The following is a 17,874-nucleotide window of genomic DNA, read 5'->3' as shown; positions in this document are numbered from 1 at the left end:
GTAATTGCTTTTTTTTGGTCAAGTTCCCTTTTCTAATATTCAAACCTTCATTATTTATTAAAATAATGAGGTCTAAAATTCAGTTATTCAGATTCAGGGTATACAATATTCAATATAATATTGGATGAACGCATCATATGGTCTATCCTCATTTCCGTAAGTGGTCAAGTTATTAGTCTTGTAGCAATAATAGTGGTACTAGTTATTCTCTATCTTGTGAGTGCAATGGTCTCAATTAACTATTCTAAACAGAACTCTGTCTCTTATCTTTCTGTCCACCGATGGTCATGTATTTATTTTCGTTTTTTATTATTTATTTTATATCTTTAAATTTCAGTCATTTATTCTACTATCGGTCATTTATTTTATTATAAGGTAAAGGTCAGCGAATTTGTCTTAATACGAGAAACACTAAGTCATGTCCCCTATATATCCGCTAATTTTTCTAACTAACCTAATAGAAGGAAGAGAGAAACAGTTTTTTTGCGTTGATCCATGCAGCTAGAGAGACTAATATAAAAAGATTATCGAGAAGATATAATAGATACATTCACTATCTCCAATGCCAAATTAGTAAATCTACAAATTCTACTTTTCACTACTAAAATTCTACTTCAGCTATACGGGTACAAAATGAATTATTGTTAGCTACTACTACAAGTATAAATAGATGTATGCTATTTGGATAAGCGTTTGTTTCAGGGTCTTGTTAGTATTAGAGTTATGTTAGTTAGACCCCTACTGAGCCCTGCCGGCACCTCCAAATTTACCAATAGGCAGTTGTTGTTAGATCGTGCGACACTAACCATTAGTTAACTTGGAGGCATGGTACCTCAAGTGTTTGGTATAACTGTTGACCTTATTTAAGTAAGATGTGATAAAACTTTCTCTACGGAGCTTATTTTCAAACCATTACCATTAAAATAACGATATTCTTGTGAAGGAGATATAAAAAGTGGAAAAATATCTTAATTTTTTAATTTAGTGTTGAACTTAACCTTTGTTTGAAAAAAGCACTCTATTAAACAACAAAAATAAAAATCAAATAAAAATCTTTTTAAGACACTTGAAATATCAACGTCAAGCCCCTTATCCATGGACAGGGCATAAGAGGGGGCAATTAAATGTATATTCATTTGGATTGGAGCTGTGGGTAAGACCGACACTTTTCAAATATCGTTTTTGAAGTGTACATATTTGCGTAGTTTGTAGTTTTAGTACCTAATTATTGAAATCTAAAAAAAAACGGCAATGGTCCGAGTTGCAAAAATGGGCGATACAAATTTTTAGTTTTTGTCTTTCCGATTATAATTAGTTGATTCTCAGTAGAGGGCTCTAATTCTCAGTATCTGATTCAACTCAATTCTATAATTCAAATTTACTTTGTGGGATACTTGTTGCTCCTTGTGATTGTGCATGTGAGTGAGTGAGTTATCGCTCTCATGTGAAATCTGAAAAGCAGATTACAATAATTTGAAACGGATAGTGAATTTTCTTGTTAAGATAAATTTCAATCCGATTTCTAGGCATTCTGTGTAACGCATTTGTATCACATGCTACCCTTTGTAACCCCTGGAACTAGCTACTTATTTCATCTTTCTGCATAATATATTTATTTAAATTGCCATTAATAGGCTTTAACGTAGATGCGGATCGATATTGTAATTTCTTGTCATATATTTCGTGCAAATCAAACACATTAGTATTTTCTTTCATAGGCAGCCAATTCATGTTCTGTTTCTACTGAGCATTCAACTGCTGATCAGTTTAGTGGAGCTTCGATAGCTAATAATTTATAATTATTCCGGAAAATTAAATGCTGATTCTTGTAAGCAGTTTGTAAGTATGTGTAAAATGTAAATATATTGCATTTATATAGTAGTTTTTTTTCAACAGTGTTTCAATAATCCGTTTTGTTTTTTTATTATTTCGTTTCAGAGAGCGAGTAATGGCGCTTTAACCTAGGCATAAGAGCCAGGACATATGGGAGAAATGCCTGTGTTCCATCCCTAGAAGTTGTATCAACAAGGAGTAACACTAATCTTCTTAGCAATGTCACTCCCAACGTCACGCTTTCATTTATCCCCTGAATATGAAACGGTTGATACGGTTGTCCCCGATTCTTTCTTTCGCGAATTCAAAACTCTTCGTCGATCATGTTATTCATTACCGAATAATTTGATTGCCGGTGAATTATGAATTATCTCCCATTTCAAGCCTGCACGGTGGGCCTGGTCATTTTAATATTTGTATCATATTTATGATATGTTGCAAATATTAATGCTGACAAGAAAATGCTCGGATACACAGCCAACATTTCCAGGATGCTTTTCAATACTGGCTGTGCATGTGCTAAGACAAGGCAAGACAAGACAAGACAATTCTATCATGAACATGTACGTCTAAATTTGGAAGATGATATTAGCCAGGGGCGTCTCGTGGACTTTTGTTACACCTGTTCTACCATGCTGATAAAAAAAAGATTCATCAAGCTGAGTGGTTTCGAATGAAAGTTGTGCATTTAATCTAATATTACAACCTTTTCTTGTACAACTTAACCAAATATTAGAAAAAAAAACAATTTAAATAGAAAGGAATTACAAAACAATAAATAGCTTATTAATCTCTTTTGTTACAAAAATGTTTTAAATTTAGATGCACTTAAAATTTTGAACTCTCGCAAGTCGTCTAAAATCTAACTTGGTAACAGTTGGCAATAACTGGATATTGCTCAGAATAGAGATCTTTCAAATCGGCTCATTCCACCATTCGGGGTACACGGGTCCCATCGCCGCTAATATTTAAACTCTCACATATTTTGTTGCTATAAAAGAAATGTTATTAACCATTATTAGTATAATAATTATAGTATATAATTAGTATATAATTATACAATTATTGTTTGATGCGACCCCAGATTGTGACGACCAATGAGTCACATTTAGAAGCTGAAATGTGTTCCAGTTATTTAATTCTTCAAATTTAGTGAAAACTATACCTTTTTCTCTATGTTGATTGATTTTGAGTATTCGTAAAAAAGCATTATTTAATGTCTCTTTTGAAAACGCAAACATTAATTTAATATTGTTCTTGATGCATTGCATATTCATCAGGAGAAAAAAGAAAAACAAACTGTTTCCAATCATCGAAGTATGAACGAAATCATGCGCGGTGCGCCTTTCGACAAAGCACAGCCCGACACTACGATCGAGTCTAACCGAAGCTGCGTCGCGTCGTTGATTGTTCTCGCGCGTCGAACGGGTTCGATTCCTGCTGCGCGCATAGCAGAACTTGCATCTAAACGTGCTTGCTTTGCATGCGAAAGAAGATGATATGAGGAAATGGAGAAAGCTGGCAACGCTCACGCTGGTTCTCTGCGCGCGGAGAACGAGTGAGCATACCAAGGAGGAAATTATTTCAAATCATTTGTCATGGCGCAAAACTTTAAATTTGACTGCTGTTGGTTCTTCATTATGGATCGTACGACTGGCAAAAGCTTTCTTTGTGATGGGGTGTGGTGTGTCGGGGAAACACACATTTAGCTGCAAATTGACTGTACGCCAAGCATGTGGCGTTAACTTGATCTGCCTACGAAATATTTTGTTTCTTTAGATGTTTAGATGTTAAAATCATTGGAAATATTACGTGAAACTTTGTTTAAAAAATTTACTGAGTAAATTATTTGCCCTAATAATTAATTGCCAAGACATTAATTTCCTACTTCTGACCTAAAAATGGTTACCTGTTCCATGAACAGGTAGAACGTATGGAGGAGTCGCCTCTGATATTAGCATTTCCATATCATTGTAAATCGTTTAACTTCACGTAGAAGTAACACACACAAAATCATAAATAAGTATCAAACTTCTGGTTGAGATACATCCCCAAGTTCGAGGTTTAAACTATCTAAGCCAATGGAAGGCTTCCGAGTGTGGTTCGTTTTTGAACTACATAGGGATAGCCATTTTATCTGAGTTTGTAGACATAGCGCTTTTTTTGATTCTGACAGCGCTCGACGGAAAAATAAATCAAGTGCTGGAAAACTAGTTCACATCCATGGTCAGACCGCTGGATACCGGAAATAATCCGGATTATTAGAGGGCATGTCAAAAATTGCTATTTTTTGAACGCTTGTATTTTTTACTTGGGTAAAATATTGACCCTTTTTATATTTTTTGCAGAAACTAGACCTTTTCCTTACGCTAACTTCACAGAAAGGACAACAAACACCAGAGATATGGCTGATTGCGTGAAACCGGTTCCATCTATTGTAGCACGCACGCTAATGTTCTCGTAGACAGCGTTCTTGCATCAAGCGGTACCCCATGAAATAAAGGCTGGCGCAGTGTTTCTGAGCAAATATTTGAATCACAATTGTTTTAAAGGTGTGCGTTGGTCCGAAAGTATTCTTATATTGCGCGGACAATTTGTTCAACTTTCTACAATCTTCGGAATTTTCAAAAGTGTTTACTTGAGTCTAAATTTCCTCAATAAAATATTTATAAAAAAAAATTAGAAATAAAATAATAAAATAAAAACAAAATAATAAAAAAAAATTTCCCGAATTTTCACGCGATTTTTTTTCACTTGATATTTTTAGGATTTTCCAAAATTGATAGAGACAATGAGTTCAGTGTTTCCAAAATCAATTCTTTTCATCTTCCATAGAAATTTTATTTGAACATCCATTTTGAATTACCAAGGAAGTTACTCTGGAAACTAAGGACATCTTCCTTCGGAAATTCATAAGAACTTCAGAAGAATTTCATTTGGATAGGAAAAAAGAAAAGCTTGAGCGATTTTTTCTTATTTCTTACTTACTACTCGGTACTGAATAGTTAATGTTAAACAGTAATTGTAAAATGTTATTCTTCTTCCAAGATCTTCACAGCCAAGCGCGTGGTTAGTAAACTTCTGCGGATATATCAGCTGAAAGAAACTCAAAAATAGCATTTTTGACATGCCCTCAAATGATGCGGTTTATCTCTAGTATCCGGAGGTCTAGACATAGACTCAAGTTTTCATGGATCAAGTTTTCCAAAACTCAACTGATTTACCCGTCGAAAGCTGTCAAAACCAAAGAAATCGGTTGATATTTCACGGAGTTATGGTCATTTGAATTTTGATAAAATGTTGCCTGTACCGATCATTCTGTCCAACACCTGTATGTGCAACAATTCATTTTTGATTTATACAAAACTATTTCTGACACCAAGGATGGATGAGCCTCACAATTGGAAGAAGAGTTCAAAAAGTGAGCACAACGCAGACAGATTGAATGAAATAGGAAATCATAAACTATACTAAATTAGAGGATTATACAGCAAATGCGACAACGAGGGAGAAAGAGATGCAGTATCAAAACTTTTTGATATTTTCGTCAACAACACCTGTCTCCTTTCAAGAGGCTCGGAAGCCTCCTTTCAAGAGGCTCGGAAGCCTCCTTTCAAGAGGCTCGGAAGCCTCCTTTCAAGAGGCTCGGAAGCCTCCTTTCAAGAGGCTCAAGCCTCCTTCAAGAGGCCTCAGAAGCCTCCTTTCAAGAGGCTCTGGAAGCCTCCTTTCAAGAGGCTCGGAAGCCTCCTTCAAGAGGCTCAGCCTCCTTTCAAGAGGCTCGGAAGCCTCCTTCAAGAGGCCTCAGAAGCCTCCTTTCAAGAGGCCTGGAAGCCTCCTTCAAGAGGCCTGGAAGCCTCCTTCAAGAGGCCTCAAGCCTCCTTTCAAGAGGCTCAAGCCTGCTTCAAGAGGCCTCAGAGCCTGCTTTCAAGAGGCTCAGAAGCCTGCTTCAAGAGGCTCAGAAGCCTGCTTTCAAGAGGCTCAGAAGCCTGCTTTCAAGAGGCTCAGGAAGCCTGCTTTCAAGAGGCCTGGAAGCCTGCTTTCAAGAGGCTCAAGCCTGCTTTCAAGAGGCTCAGCCTCCTTTCAAGAGGCCTGGAAGCCTCCTTTCAAGAGGCTCAAGCCTCCTTCAAGAGGCCCGGAAGCCTCCTTTCAAGAGGCTCAGAAGCCTCCTTTCAAGAGGCCCGGAAGCCTCCTTTCAAGAGGCCTCAAGCCTCCTTTCAAGAGGCTCAGCCTCCTTTCAAGAGGCCCAGCCTCCTTTCAAGAGGCTCAGAAGCCTCCTTCAAGAGGCCTCAGAGCCTCCTTTCAAGAGGCCTCAGAAGCCTCCTTTCAAGAGGCCTCAGCCTCCTTCAAGAGGCCCGGAAGCCTCCTTTCAAGAGGCTCAGAAGTCTCCTTCAAGAGGCTCAGAAGCCTCCTTTCAAGAGGCCTGGAAGCCTCCTTCAAGAGGCTCAGAAGCCTCCTTTCAAGAGGCCTGGAAGCCTCCTTCAAGAGGCTCAGAAGCCTCCTTTCAAGAGGCTCAGCCTCCTTCAAGAGGCTCAGAAGCCTCCTTTCAAGAGGCTCAGGCCTCCTTTCAAGAGGCCTGGAAGCCTGCTTCAAGAGGCTCAGAAGCCTGCTTTCAAGAGGCCTCAAGCCTGCTTTCAAGAGGCTCAAGCCTGCTTTCAAGAGGCCTGGAAGCCTGCTTTCAAGAGGCTCAAGCCTGCTTCAAGAGGCTGGAAGCCTGCTTTCAAGAGGCCTGGAAGCCTCCTTCAAGAGGCGCGGAAGCCTCCTTTCAAGAGGCCTGAAGGCTCAGGAAGCCTCCTTTCAAGAGGCCTCAGAGTCTCCTTTCAAGAGGCTCAGAGTCTCCTTTCAAGAGGCCCGGAAGCCTCCTTCAAGAGGCTCAGAGCCTCCTTTCAAGAGGCCTGGAAGCCTCCTTTCAAGAGGCCTGGAAGCCTCCTTTCAAGAGGCTCGGCCTCCTTTCAAGAGGCTCGGAAGCCTCCTTTCAAGAGGCTCGGAAGCCTCCTTTCAAGAGGCTCGGAAGCCTCCTATCAAGAGGCTCGGAAGCCTCCTTTCAAGAGGCTCGGAAGCCTCCCTTCAAGAGGCCCAGAAGTCTCCTTTCAAGAGACTCGGGAGCCTCCTCTCAAGAGACTCAAAAGTTTCCTTTCAAAAGGCCCGGGCGCCTGCTTTTAAGAGGCTCGGAAGCCTTCTTTTGAGAGGACAGGAAGCCTTTTTTCAAAAAGCTAGGAAGGAAGCTCGGCTTCTTCCAAGAGGTTTGACAGCATACTTTCAAGAGGTTCAGAAGCATCCTTTAAAGATGCAAAGGAAGCCTCCTTTTAAGTACCTCAAAAACACCATTCAAGATGCTTAAAATCCTCTTATCAATAGTTGCGGAAGCATATGTTTAAGCTATTCAGAAGCTGCTTTCAATACTCTTGATTCAACTCTTGAATCAAGAGGCTCAGAAGCCTCCTTTTAAGAGGAACAGAAGCCTTCTGTCAAAAAGCACGGAAAGCTCATTTTAAGAGGCTCGAAAGCCTCCTTTCAAGAGGCTCGGAAGCCTCCCTTCAAGAAGCTCGGAATTCTTCTATCAATAGGCTCAGAAGCGTCCTTTCAAGATGCAACGGAAGCCTTCTTTTAAGTGGCTCAAAAGCCGCTATTCAAGAGACTAAGAAGCCTTTTATCAAAAGCTGCGGAAGCCTACTTTCGAGAGATTCAGAAGCTTATTTCAAGAGGCTCGGAAGCCTCACTTCAAAGGGCTCGAAATTATTCTTTCAAAAGGCTTGGAAGCCTACTTTCCAGCAGGGGTACCTCAAGTAATGCCAAAGTTTGAAGGGGTACCTTTCAAGAAAAAGGTTGAGAACCGCTGTTATATACCAATCGACTCAGCTCGACAAACTGAGTAAATGTCCGTCTGTCTGTGTGTGTGTGGATGTGTGTAGCCCCGGGAATTTTTTAATGTTAAACACGTTTCATATAGAAGGACTTGTCCGATTCGAGTGCAACTAGTTTCATTCGACGGAGAAACTTTCCTAGTTGGACACTATTGTTTTTGTTTGGTAATAAGTCATTCGGTTTGAATAATATTTCTATTTTTCTTTTAACAAATACGCTGTTTACATGCACACTTTAAGTCATTAATCAATTTAGCCGTGACGCAATCCATTACTCTCATAGTTGAGTAATTCTTCGTGATATAATCGCATCAAAGCTTTTAACCGCCAAAATGTAGGCAAGTTATGTTGCATTTACCATACTAATTCGAATTGAACACATTGAATCGAGAAAGGCATAATCACCACTGGTGGATAAATTCGGGTTTAAAAAAAAAAAATTCCCCACTAAATATTTTGAAATTTCTACAGATAATTGCTCATACTTTGCATAGAAAATAATTTTTATATTCCACTGGAAATATTTCGCAATGTCCGTAAAAATTCTAAAATAACCTATGGATTTTTTTTTAAATTTTCACGGAAATTTACTTGGAATTTTAAAATGCATTGGACTGAGATTTTCCCAAGATATGTTTATAGAAATAATAATATAACAATACAATAATTTGCAAAGGAACTTCTGATTCCCAAAGGAGTTCCAAAAGTAATTTCCGAATCAATTTCTTATTGAAATCCCGAAGGAATATATAGCTTAGCTTGATTGACTGTACCCATCGTGGTTGCTAGTCGTGATTTGTCGAGAAACAACAAATAATGCACAGCTCACCAATTGAATAGTTTTCTCGGGACTAGAAAACTATTCTCACTGTACATGCTTCGGAGTTTCTTTAATTCAAGACCAATAACGATGGATAAAGGGAGGGAAATTAGTTCGACATTCATTGCTACAAGAGACCGAGGAATCCTCTGCATCTCCTCTGGAAAGGAATAGTATGTTAGTTGGGAAGGAAATATATTGGAAATCGCCTTGGTAAGCGACTAATTATTTCTTTTGAACGACGCCATATTCATGATGATACAAAAATGGAAAAGCAACGCGTGTCTTACGTATTCTCCCGAAGACTGATTCCATATCTTAACTACTACGACTAAAACACGTACCGCACAACGCTTACTCGATGTCTACTCAGAAACACATTATCATTATCATGCAGAACAAAATTTCGGTGACCAGCCGATCGTTTTGCTATCCGCACAAAGCAAAACTAAATTTCGACTACCGGCCGCTATCGCTCTGCTTACTGGAGAAACACGACTGGACAAGAAACACATTATCATTTTTCTCCCTTTCCGAAACAAGAGAAAACACGCACTGAACTATTTAACTTTATTACCGGCCGCGCAATGCAGAATACAATATTTCGGCAGATCGCGCGATCGTTCTGCTGTCCGAAACAAGAGAAAACACGCACTGAACTTGTCAGCGACTGCAACCAGGGATGTCGCGACATTATCGGCCATAGGGCACTGCACGGAAGAATCTCTTTCTCTTTCATTCTTCATGAAATTTGACGTTTACTGGCCTTGTTGTTTTCTAATTTCTTTGCAGCGAAAAAGAGACAAAGCAGTCCGCGCGAAATTCGCGAAAAACGTGAGAGCCGCAAAATACGCAACTGTTGTAACAGCCCTGGAAATGGTGAGTAGACATCTGGGAAGGAGCGACAAACATAGCCCTGGTCTTCACAAGTTCCAAGTCTCACGCTTCAACGGGTCTGCCGATGACAATAGATCGCCAGTTAAGGGTTGTGTTCTTAGTTGGTAGTGTAGCCTGGGCACTGTTGTCCTTATGACATCAGCTAGAGTGAGGGGGTGCGACCTGTGGACCTGCCTAGGACAGGTTTGACAAGAATATTCGAAAGCACACTTGGAGACGCCCAAAAACGAAACGTGTTCTCAGATCGATCATGTTTTGGTGGACGGTCGGATGTCATAGATGTGAGGACCTTCCGAGGTCCAAATATCGACTCTGACTACTATCTGGTGGTATTTAAGATTTCGCGTAAAGCCGTCCAGCATCACCGGTTCTTGACGTGAGAGAACCATGCGGCAGAGGGAAGTTCTACAAAACGATCAACAACATGCGCAATAAAAGCGCACCGGCGCCAGTCATTATCAATGACAGATCCGGAAATCTGTTGACCGACCGAGCAGGGGTGGCTGCCAGGTGGAAGAAGCATTTTGAGTTATTGTTGAATTGACAATCGGACAGAGAGGATAAAAACAGAATCAGGAATAAATCAAGTATAAAAATCACTCCATGGTTCTCGTAAATGAATCCGAACAACACCCGTGACATCGTGAAGGTGAATATAGTTCAGGGATATTTGCTTAAGTGAAAACTTTTCTTCTTGACTGTAGAAAAAAGTAGCTAAAAGCAATTCAAAGGTCGCCCAGTAGCAAAAGTATTCTTCTTTGGAAACCAAGTAACTACTCGAGATCATTCGGCAGCGAAACGTTGGCCCAGGAGCTTCGATAGGCCTTGCCATCCTCGGAGGAACGGAATTCAAGGCTTTAGGCGAACGGTGGCGTCAACAGAGCCATTGCAGAAGTAAGTTAGTAAGTAATAAAGTGCTAACATGTTTATACAGTTGCAAGGTTCTGATACAGAACTGTGATAAAATCTGTCTCATAGATAGATATAATAACATTTGTCATCAGTTAGATAGACACCAAAAAAATAATGATTCCGAATTCGTTCAGAGCGCAAATGCTATACGATTTGATTCTGAAGAGACGAATAGAAAACAAAAACTAGGATAGAAATCATTTGAATGCGCTAAATCAGTTTATGACTGTTTTTTTTTACATAAATTTATTGTACTCCTTTTTACACCTTTGTCGCCCTACCGGTGCTGTGTTGCATCCGATTAAACCTGAAAAACGTACCCTTATAACTAGATGAATAATTCCTCGCAGTATGGTCTATTCTCAAGGACTAGGTACATCACGGAAGTGGTATTCCACTGCTTCCGTTACTAGATAGAGCCACCATAGGGCCAGCAGGTGGGGTGCACATAAATAGTGCAAAATAACGAGAATAAAGAAACGTAAACAGAGAAGACCCGTAACTGGGTGGGAACACTTGAGTGTGCTTGCCACGACAACCCGAAACGGAACTGCAGGCGCAGTTTATCACCGCCAACAGTTGGAATTTTGAATTGGTTCGTTGTTTGAACCGACATTTTTATCACATAAACAACGACCTATCTAAATTTTTTTGTACCACACTTACCTGGTATGTGTTGTCGAAGCTGTCGTACATAAACCGAGTGATCAGCGATGTTTTTCCGACTGTAAGAGAAGACAAAAAAAAACAGAATGAAAGAATTCAAACAATGGGGGAAAACTGAGAAAACATGACAACGATCATTATCATTGATATAAGTAGATTGATGTGAATAAAAAATAAAAGAAAACCCCGACCAAACTGGCGAGGGTGGCGAATGGGAAGCTGGGAAATTGCCATTGTCGGTGCCAGCAGTGAGGTGAAAGACGAGAACAATGAGATTCATTATTACCGCCGTTGCTGTCGGTGGGTAGGAGTCCTCCCAAACGTTTTGGGGTGTCGCGTGTTGACACGTAATGAATGGGAGATCTTCTTTCGCCGCCGCTGGTTGAAGGGTTATAATAAGGTCGTCGCAGCAGATTCAGGTTCTATGTACGTTGGTCGAATTAAACGGAACCCGAGTGGAAAGTCGTTATTACAATGCTGAATGGAATGGCACAGTACGATATGGGAACAGCGTGAAGAAAGTTGCGAATGCAGAACAATGATGCATATTTGATTAGTTTGCACAGGTTTGGATGTACACTTGCACTGTGGATTTATGCGAAGAAGTTAATGTTGTCCTTTATGTCTAGATGTACGATATTTTGATGGGATATAAATTTATTGGATGTGCTGTCATTCTTTGTTGATAAGCTATGAAAAAACAGCACAGAAAGTTTTTTTTTGTTTTTTTTTTATGTCGCCTGAAATATTTATATTTTGAAGGGATTATGGTCTGGTTCCGCGGAATTTTAGAGACCTGGTCTCCCCGAACAAATGGCCACTTTTTGACATGATATGAAGCCCATATGGGGCCCTTCTTAGCCGTGCGGTAAGACGCGCGGCTACAAAGCAAGACCATGCTGAGGGTGGCTGGGTTCGATTCCCGGTGCCGGTCTAAAAGTATCATCGTGCTAGCCTCATGATATACAAATGCAAAAATGGTAACCTGGCCTAGAAACCTCGCAGTTAATAACTGTGGAAGTGCTTAATGAACACTAAGCTGCGAGGCGGCTCTGTCCCAATGTGGGGATGTAATGCCAATAAGAAGAAGAAGATGAAGCCCATATTAAGGAATTTTTGGGACCTGATTCCTTCGGGAAAGTGGATCTAAAATTTTTCTAACGAAGTTTCAAACGGTACCACGAAACATGTTCAATATAGCCAAAGTCAAGGTTCGATCGGAAGATGATAGTAAAGGTTTGTTTTTCTCAAATTGAAGAGATCAATAATTGCAATTATTCTAATACTTATGTGACATTAAAGACATAAAAGTTACATACTGTATTATGTATATATACATTTCTATTCTATTCTAATTCTTTCAAGCAATCGCTTTTTATCAAAGCATAAAAACTAAAACATTATGTCATGCATTTAGTCCGAGTCATTTGAGTTTTACGTAAAAACTAATTAAATTGATTTATCCGTGGCAGCTTCAGTCGCGTGGACATTAGTCATCATCAAGCACACCCCGAAAACACCTCAATTCAGTTCTTTAAAAGGAACGAATCCGCACCCGCCGTCCCGATAGTCGAAACTGACCATGGTGGGCTACCGATGAGAAGATGAGAAATACAGGAGAGAAAGACATCCACCACCCTACGAAGCTCGGCTAGACGAGTGCTACTGCCCGCACAGACAGCAAGAAAAAAAGGCTACACGTCACACAGTCTGATTGTGTCGTTTTACCATTCTTGCTGGCTTCCGTGCTACTTCCCAGCTTCCAGGAGCCAACTTATCACTAGACCAAGAAGATATTTACCGCTTTGTTCGCCCAGGAAGACCAGTTTGAACTTCCGAAGCGGATTCCCAAAATCGCCGGATGACGACATTGTCGCTACGATGTTTTCTCACTCTTCTGCTGGTTCTGGATTGCTCTTTCTCCCTGACTCACGCTTTTAGCGTTGGAACACTTGCACTGTTTTATTCAATCACTTCTTCACCGTGACAAACTGATGATTTCACGAATCCTACACTGCTTTGTAGAAGAATTGCTTATGTTGTTTTTCCAGCACCAGGCCCCCAAATCCAAGATTCCGAAGGGACCTCTGGAAATTCTTCGAACCTTTCGCTTGAAAGTGGACTATTTTCCTCCTTCACTTCTCACTGCACCGAACCGGACACAGACACAACTACAGCCCAATTCCTTCGTTTTTTTCGCTCTTTGTACAACACAACACTGCCGTCGTTACCGCTGCTGCTGCTGCTGGCTGGCTGGATTCCGCACCTTTTCACGCTTGAGGAGAAATTTTCTTTCACCCGTCCGATCCGAATGCCAATCCCCGATGGAATAACTTTACTTTTTCACATCCAAACCAGCGCCGTATTTCAACGAATTAACCGGAAACGGAACCGTTGCACTGACCACTTTCAACGGATTTGCCTTTACCGGATATTTGGCTTGCTGAATCGCACTTTATTTCACGTAAAATCGCCAATAATCCACTGAACCATTCGCGTAGCTCGCTCTCCAGTGAAAAACTAGTGACATTACACTTTTCTGGCAGCCGTCGTCTTCGCGAAGTGGAAAACAAGGATTTAGTACAAAAGGTACAACGCAATGGAAACTGTCATTTGCAAGGTGTTCGAAAAAAATGGTTGTTCAATTCAAGATTTCTATAAATAAATAAATTCAAATTTTAAGGTGAAACACAACTTTTTCGGTTTTTATTTTGATTTTAAAACTAGTTAGAGGCGTCAAAAAATATGGGTTCTTTGAGAAAGTTGGCCTTAAATAAACCAAAGAATCGACTGAGACAATAAAACGAGATACAATTTTTGACAGAAAGTTTGACTTGAACGAAAAGAAAGTTGAACAAGTTTAACTTTTGGCAAGTCAATTTAATTCAACCCGCATATTCTAAACCATAAAAGAACATCATAGAGTACGGTATATGTTCCGCTTTAAACCATAATCAGAATGGTTACTAGGACCATACGCTAACTGTTTCTGGATAAAGTTTTGACCATAATGATAACCATTTTCTGTAACTCGACCATATGAGCGTGTTGTTAAGAATGTTAACCGTACCAAAATTCAACTTCGCATGAACAAATTTCTAACTCGAACAATAATACAACCGTATCATGTGAAGTTGAAAATCTACCTGCAGGGAATTGGAATTATGGTTGGGGTATAGTTACCCGCATAGTAAAAAACCATCGGGTATATTGTAAGACAAAATAAAGACATATAGTAACTGTTAATATCTATATCAAAGGAGCTTTATATACACAGCAAAAAGAATTGTAATATGCCTCAACGTAATTCAGGCGACGTAGCTAAATTTCGATGTGAACCCGAAATTCCTATGTACATTTGCATATTTTTGGATGTCATATTACATCGCCCAAAAATTACACTAAATCAGATCCATCATTTTCCTCTACGTTGTTTATGTGTAATATTTGAACATTAACACGTTGAATATCACATAGAAATGAATGCAACCCAGATATGCTGATTGTCAAGTGTAACATTACACAAAACTTGTGTAATATCGCATTAAATGATAATGTGATTTTGAATCTCGCAACACTGGTCAAATTGATGGATCGGTGACTTTGGTGAGATCGATTCGCCATTTTATTTTTTATTTGATTGCTGAGCTTGCGAGTTTTATTTAATCTTCTGTATAGTGTCTGTACCTAGTAAATTGATTTAGATTTCTTTGATTGAAACTCGCAAACTTCTCATCATTACTTCTGGTAAGTTGATGAAATTAAAATTTATTGGAATTATTGCATGTTAAACTCTATTTCAGAACAACAAAGCTTGCGAGGAGCGTAAACCAACAGCGAATTGTAACCATTATCCGGAATAAGCGGAATCTCCGTGGCAAACAAAAAAATCGGCGCAAGAAGAAGAATGGACGAAATTTTACGCAATGGGACAGTTCAAGCTCTATCTGGTAAAAGGGCGAATGTCGCAAGAGAGGATTCTCTTCGTCGACTTCCCCTCTTTTAAATAAAAGTGACAAGCAGTGGATTTCATCGCGGTTTATCACCTCAGAATGCAAGTTTTCATTGTTTTCTTTCGTTTTGAGGGGAAAAACCGCTACGAAATCATCTGCTTGTCACTTTAATTTAAAAGAGGGGAAGTCGGCGAAGAGAATTCTCTCTTGCGACATTCGCCCTTATTCCAGATAGAGCTTGAGTTCTCCCGGAACCCGGTCATCGGATAACGAACTATCAACGCGGCGTCTGTCAAAACGAATCTCTGTTCAGCATCTTTTGCAAATGTTTGAAAACAAAGTTTGGAAGTAGTTTTTTCTTGAAAACTTGCTGCTATATTCGCCAAGATCACCAAAGTTTGACCCCAATGAGATTAAGCACATTCATCTGAGATGTATCGGTGGAGAAGTTGGTGCAGTTTCGTCTTTGGCCCCCAAGAACCCCTTGGTCTGTCCCTAAAGAAAATCTTCGGTGACGATATCGCCAAGGTTACCGGAGACTGGGAGGGTTTGAAGATCACCGTCTGCTTGACCATCCAAAGCCGCCAAGCTGCCATCTCGGTTGTCCCATCTGCTGCTTCGCTGATCGTGAAGGCCCTGAAGGAACTGCTACGTGATCGTAAGAAGGTCAAGTACATCTGTACATCAAATACAATGAAAACATTGTAAACTATCTGCCAGGAAGTGCGGGTTGCGGCTCACAGTGTCGGAAGCACGATCAATGGACGTGCACTACATGACGTCATTGATGACATCAACAGTGGAGCGATGAAGTGTCCAACTGAATGAATGTGAAAATCATTTTGAGATACGAGGAAAGGTTCAACCCATTCAGTGTCGCCGGGTGGATTTAGTAAAAAAAAAATCATCAAATGCACAGGAAATTACATAAGATTTACTGAAGAAGACGGTACGAGGTAGAATTGACCAGGAATTGACTTTCGTGCCCGAAAGCTTAACAATATCCGTCGCTCAGGATAGAATGCGAAGGACACGGCTACGATATTTGGGCTATTTCTTGCCATATTACGGCAAATTGGCAACATGGTAAGTGTGATCTGGTTTATGTTTATTTCTCATATGCTATTCCTGGCAAATCACCACGGCATCAATAAAAAACATGAATAATAGCATAGTCATAGGTTTTAGCCTCTGCCTGCAGTGGAACCTCTGTCGGGAATAGCAGTCTGTATAGTTATTCTACCGTCCGCTGAGAGTACACTGAAATTTTGATTAGTCTGTAATGTAACACATATGGGAAGTCACATAAAAGCCAACTGGCAAACTAATGATTAAATGTTGTATACCTAAGTGTTTTGTTTGTCTTTATTAAATTCAGTTTTTTGTGCATATCTTTAAAGGCTGGTTTACAGTTCAGAAAATGTGTCACGGGATTTGGTCCCCCATACATTTTTAAAATACAAAATACATGGGGAACAAAATCCCGTGACACGTTTTCCGAACTGTAAAAACCAGCCTTAATGTCTGCTAGGTACACAAAATATAACACTGGCTCATTCGCAATTTCCAATTTCAGCATGCCCCGGCCAGAGAAGTGTACGAAACGAAACCCAAAGCAGCCTGTAGCAACGACAACAAATACCACAGCCGCTGAACGAAACGGTGTCCATTCCCGTAAGTAGCAGCTAAAGAGACATGAACTTTTTGTCCCATGACATGACATTGGGTCCCAGAAAGGGCCAGATTCAGAAAGGAGTGGAATCTTTTCAATATTCCGGAAGGAATTTTAAAGAAATATTTTTAGAATTCCAAAGGGACCACTTCTGACACAAAATAGATAGGCATCAACAAACTGCAAATTTCAAAGTAGGAATCACCAGGAATAAAGATCAAGGAAATGGTAGCTCCTGGCTCTTCAAGTTTATACCTAAGCATTAAGCGCATCAAGCGAGTAGAAATAAGCACCGTAGTAAGATAAGTACCTAGATAAATTATTATACCTACGCATAGTATAAATAGTGTAAGCTTCTTCAAGTCGAGTCAAGTACGAGACACTGAAGACGGCCTTACTTTTGAGGTCGAAATACGTATCTGTCAAGATACAATTAAGTGGTGGAATTCAATGGGATTGTATAAACTCGTCTTATGACAGCATCATATTATGTTTTTCATTTTCCATTATATGATTGTCATAATAAAGCTGAATCGTTTTCATCTAGAATGTGCATATCGATTATTATCGTTTTGAATGAAAAGTTTAAGTTTCGCCTAATGGCAAAAATGTATTAGGCGAAACTTATACTTTTGATTAGCATATCACAATAGAAAAGCAGCCGCGGCGCCGTCGGATATATTCATCCTCAAGCCAAACTGTTGTGAAAAAATTGTTCACGTTTTGTTGTTCTGATCCGGTTCCTCGTTAAAACGAGCAACAAACATCAACAGGTAATATCCTATTTAGGCGTAACATTATATTTATTCAAACCAATTGTGTTTGTTTTTCAATAACACAGAGCCAATCTGCTCTATTTTTCGGGCGGCGATTCCGATTGTAATCAGACCGGAGGAGGTGGAGGTGTCGCCGGGTCATCAACAACACGGCCAAGCGTTGTCATGCCGGGACATGTAAACCTCGATGTAAACTAGACACGGAAACAACTGACGGAGCATAACATCGTAGGTGTTTAGCTGGACCCGATCCGGAAGAATAACCGCAAAGCCAGAAAGAGAACAATAATTGCGACCCGGAAGAAGTTCCCATCAGATAGACTTATGCAGGAGATCATCGAATTAACTCACCCGACGGATTTTGACATTTGAGCGGGTCGTTTTCTCGAACAAAAGTTCATTTTGCGTTCATTATGCGACCCACTCAAACGTCATAATTTCTTGGGGGAGTTCATTTTGCGTTAGTCTATAGTGGTTCAAACTA

General features: G+C 40.0%; 1 protein-coding gene and 1 pseudogene across 2 annotated transcripts in view; one reads left to right on the top strand and one right to left on the bottom strand.

The window, feature by feature from the left end:
• The window catches only part of LOC134225457 (ras-related protein Rab6), a 67,327-nt gene extending 53,778 nt beyond the window's left edge, over positions 1-13,549 (bottom strand). Inside the window, exons 1-2 of one of the 2 annotated variants that reach the window (XM_062705543.1) lie at positions 12,791-13,549; positions 10,990-11,048 (exon numbers count right to left, since the gene is read on the bottom strand). In XM_062705543.1, coding sequence (XP_062561527.1) covers positions 10,990-11,048; positions 12,791-12,860 — 129 coding nt within the window. In that variant the 5' untranslated portion in view covers positions 12,861-13,549. The remainder of the gene's footprint in view (positions 1-10,989; positions 11,049-12,790) is intronic. The other variant, XM_062705544.1, reaches the window with a different exon arrangement.
• Positions 13,550-15,318: 1,769 nt separating this feature from the next.
• LOC134222692 (large ribosomal subunit protein uL11-like) lies at positions 15,319-16,853 on the top strand (annotated as a pseudogene).
• The last annotated feature ends 1,021 nt before the right edge of the window (positions 16,854-17,874 follow it).

The sequence above is a fragment of the Armigeres subalbatus genome, chromosome 3, assembly GCF_024139115.2.
Source record: "Armigeres subalbatus isolate Guangzhou_Male chromosome 3, GZ_Asu_2, whole genome shotgun sequence".
NCBI lineage: Eukaryota > Metazoa > Arthropoda > Insecta > Diptera > Culicidae > Armigeres > Armigeres subalbatus.
Note: the sequence above shows the minus strand (reverse complement) of the source record. Positions and strands in the feature narration are given on the sequence as shown.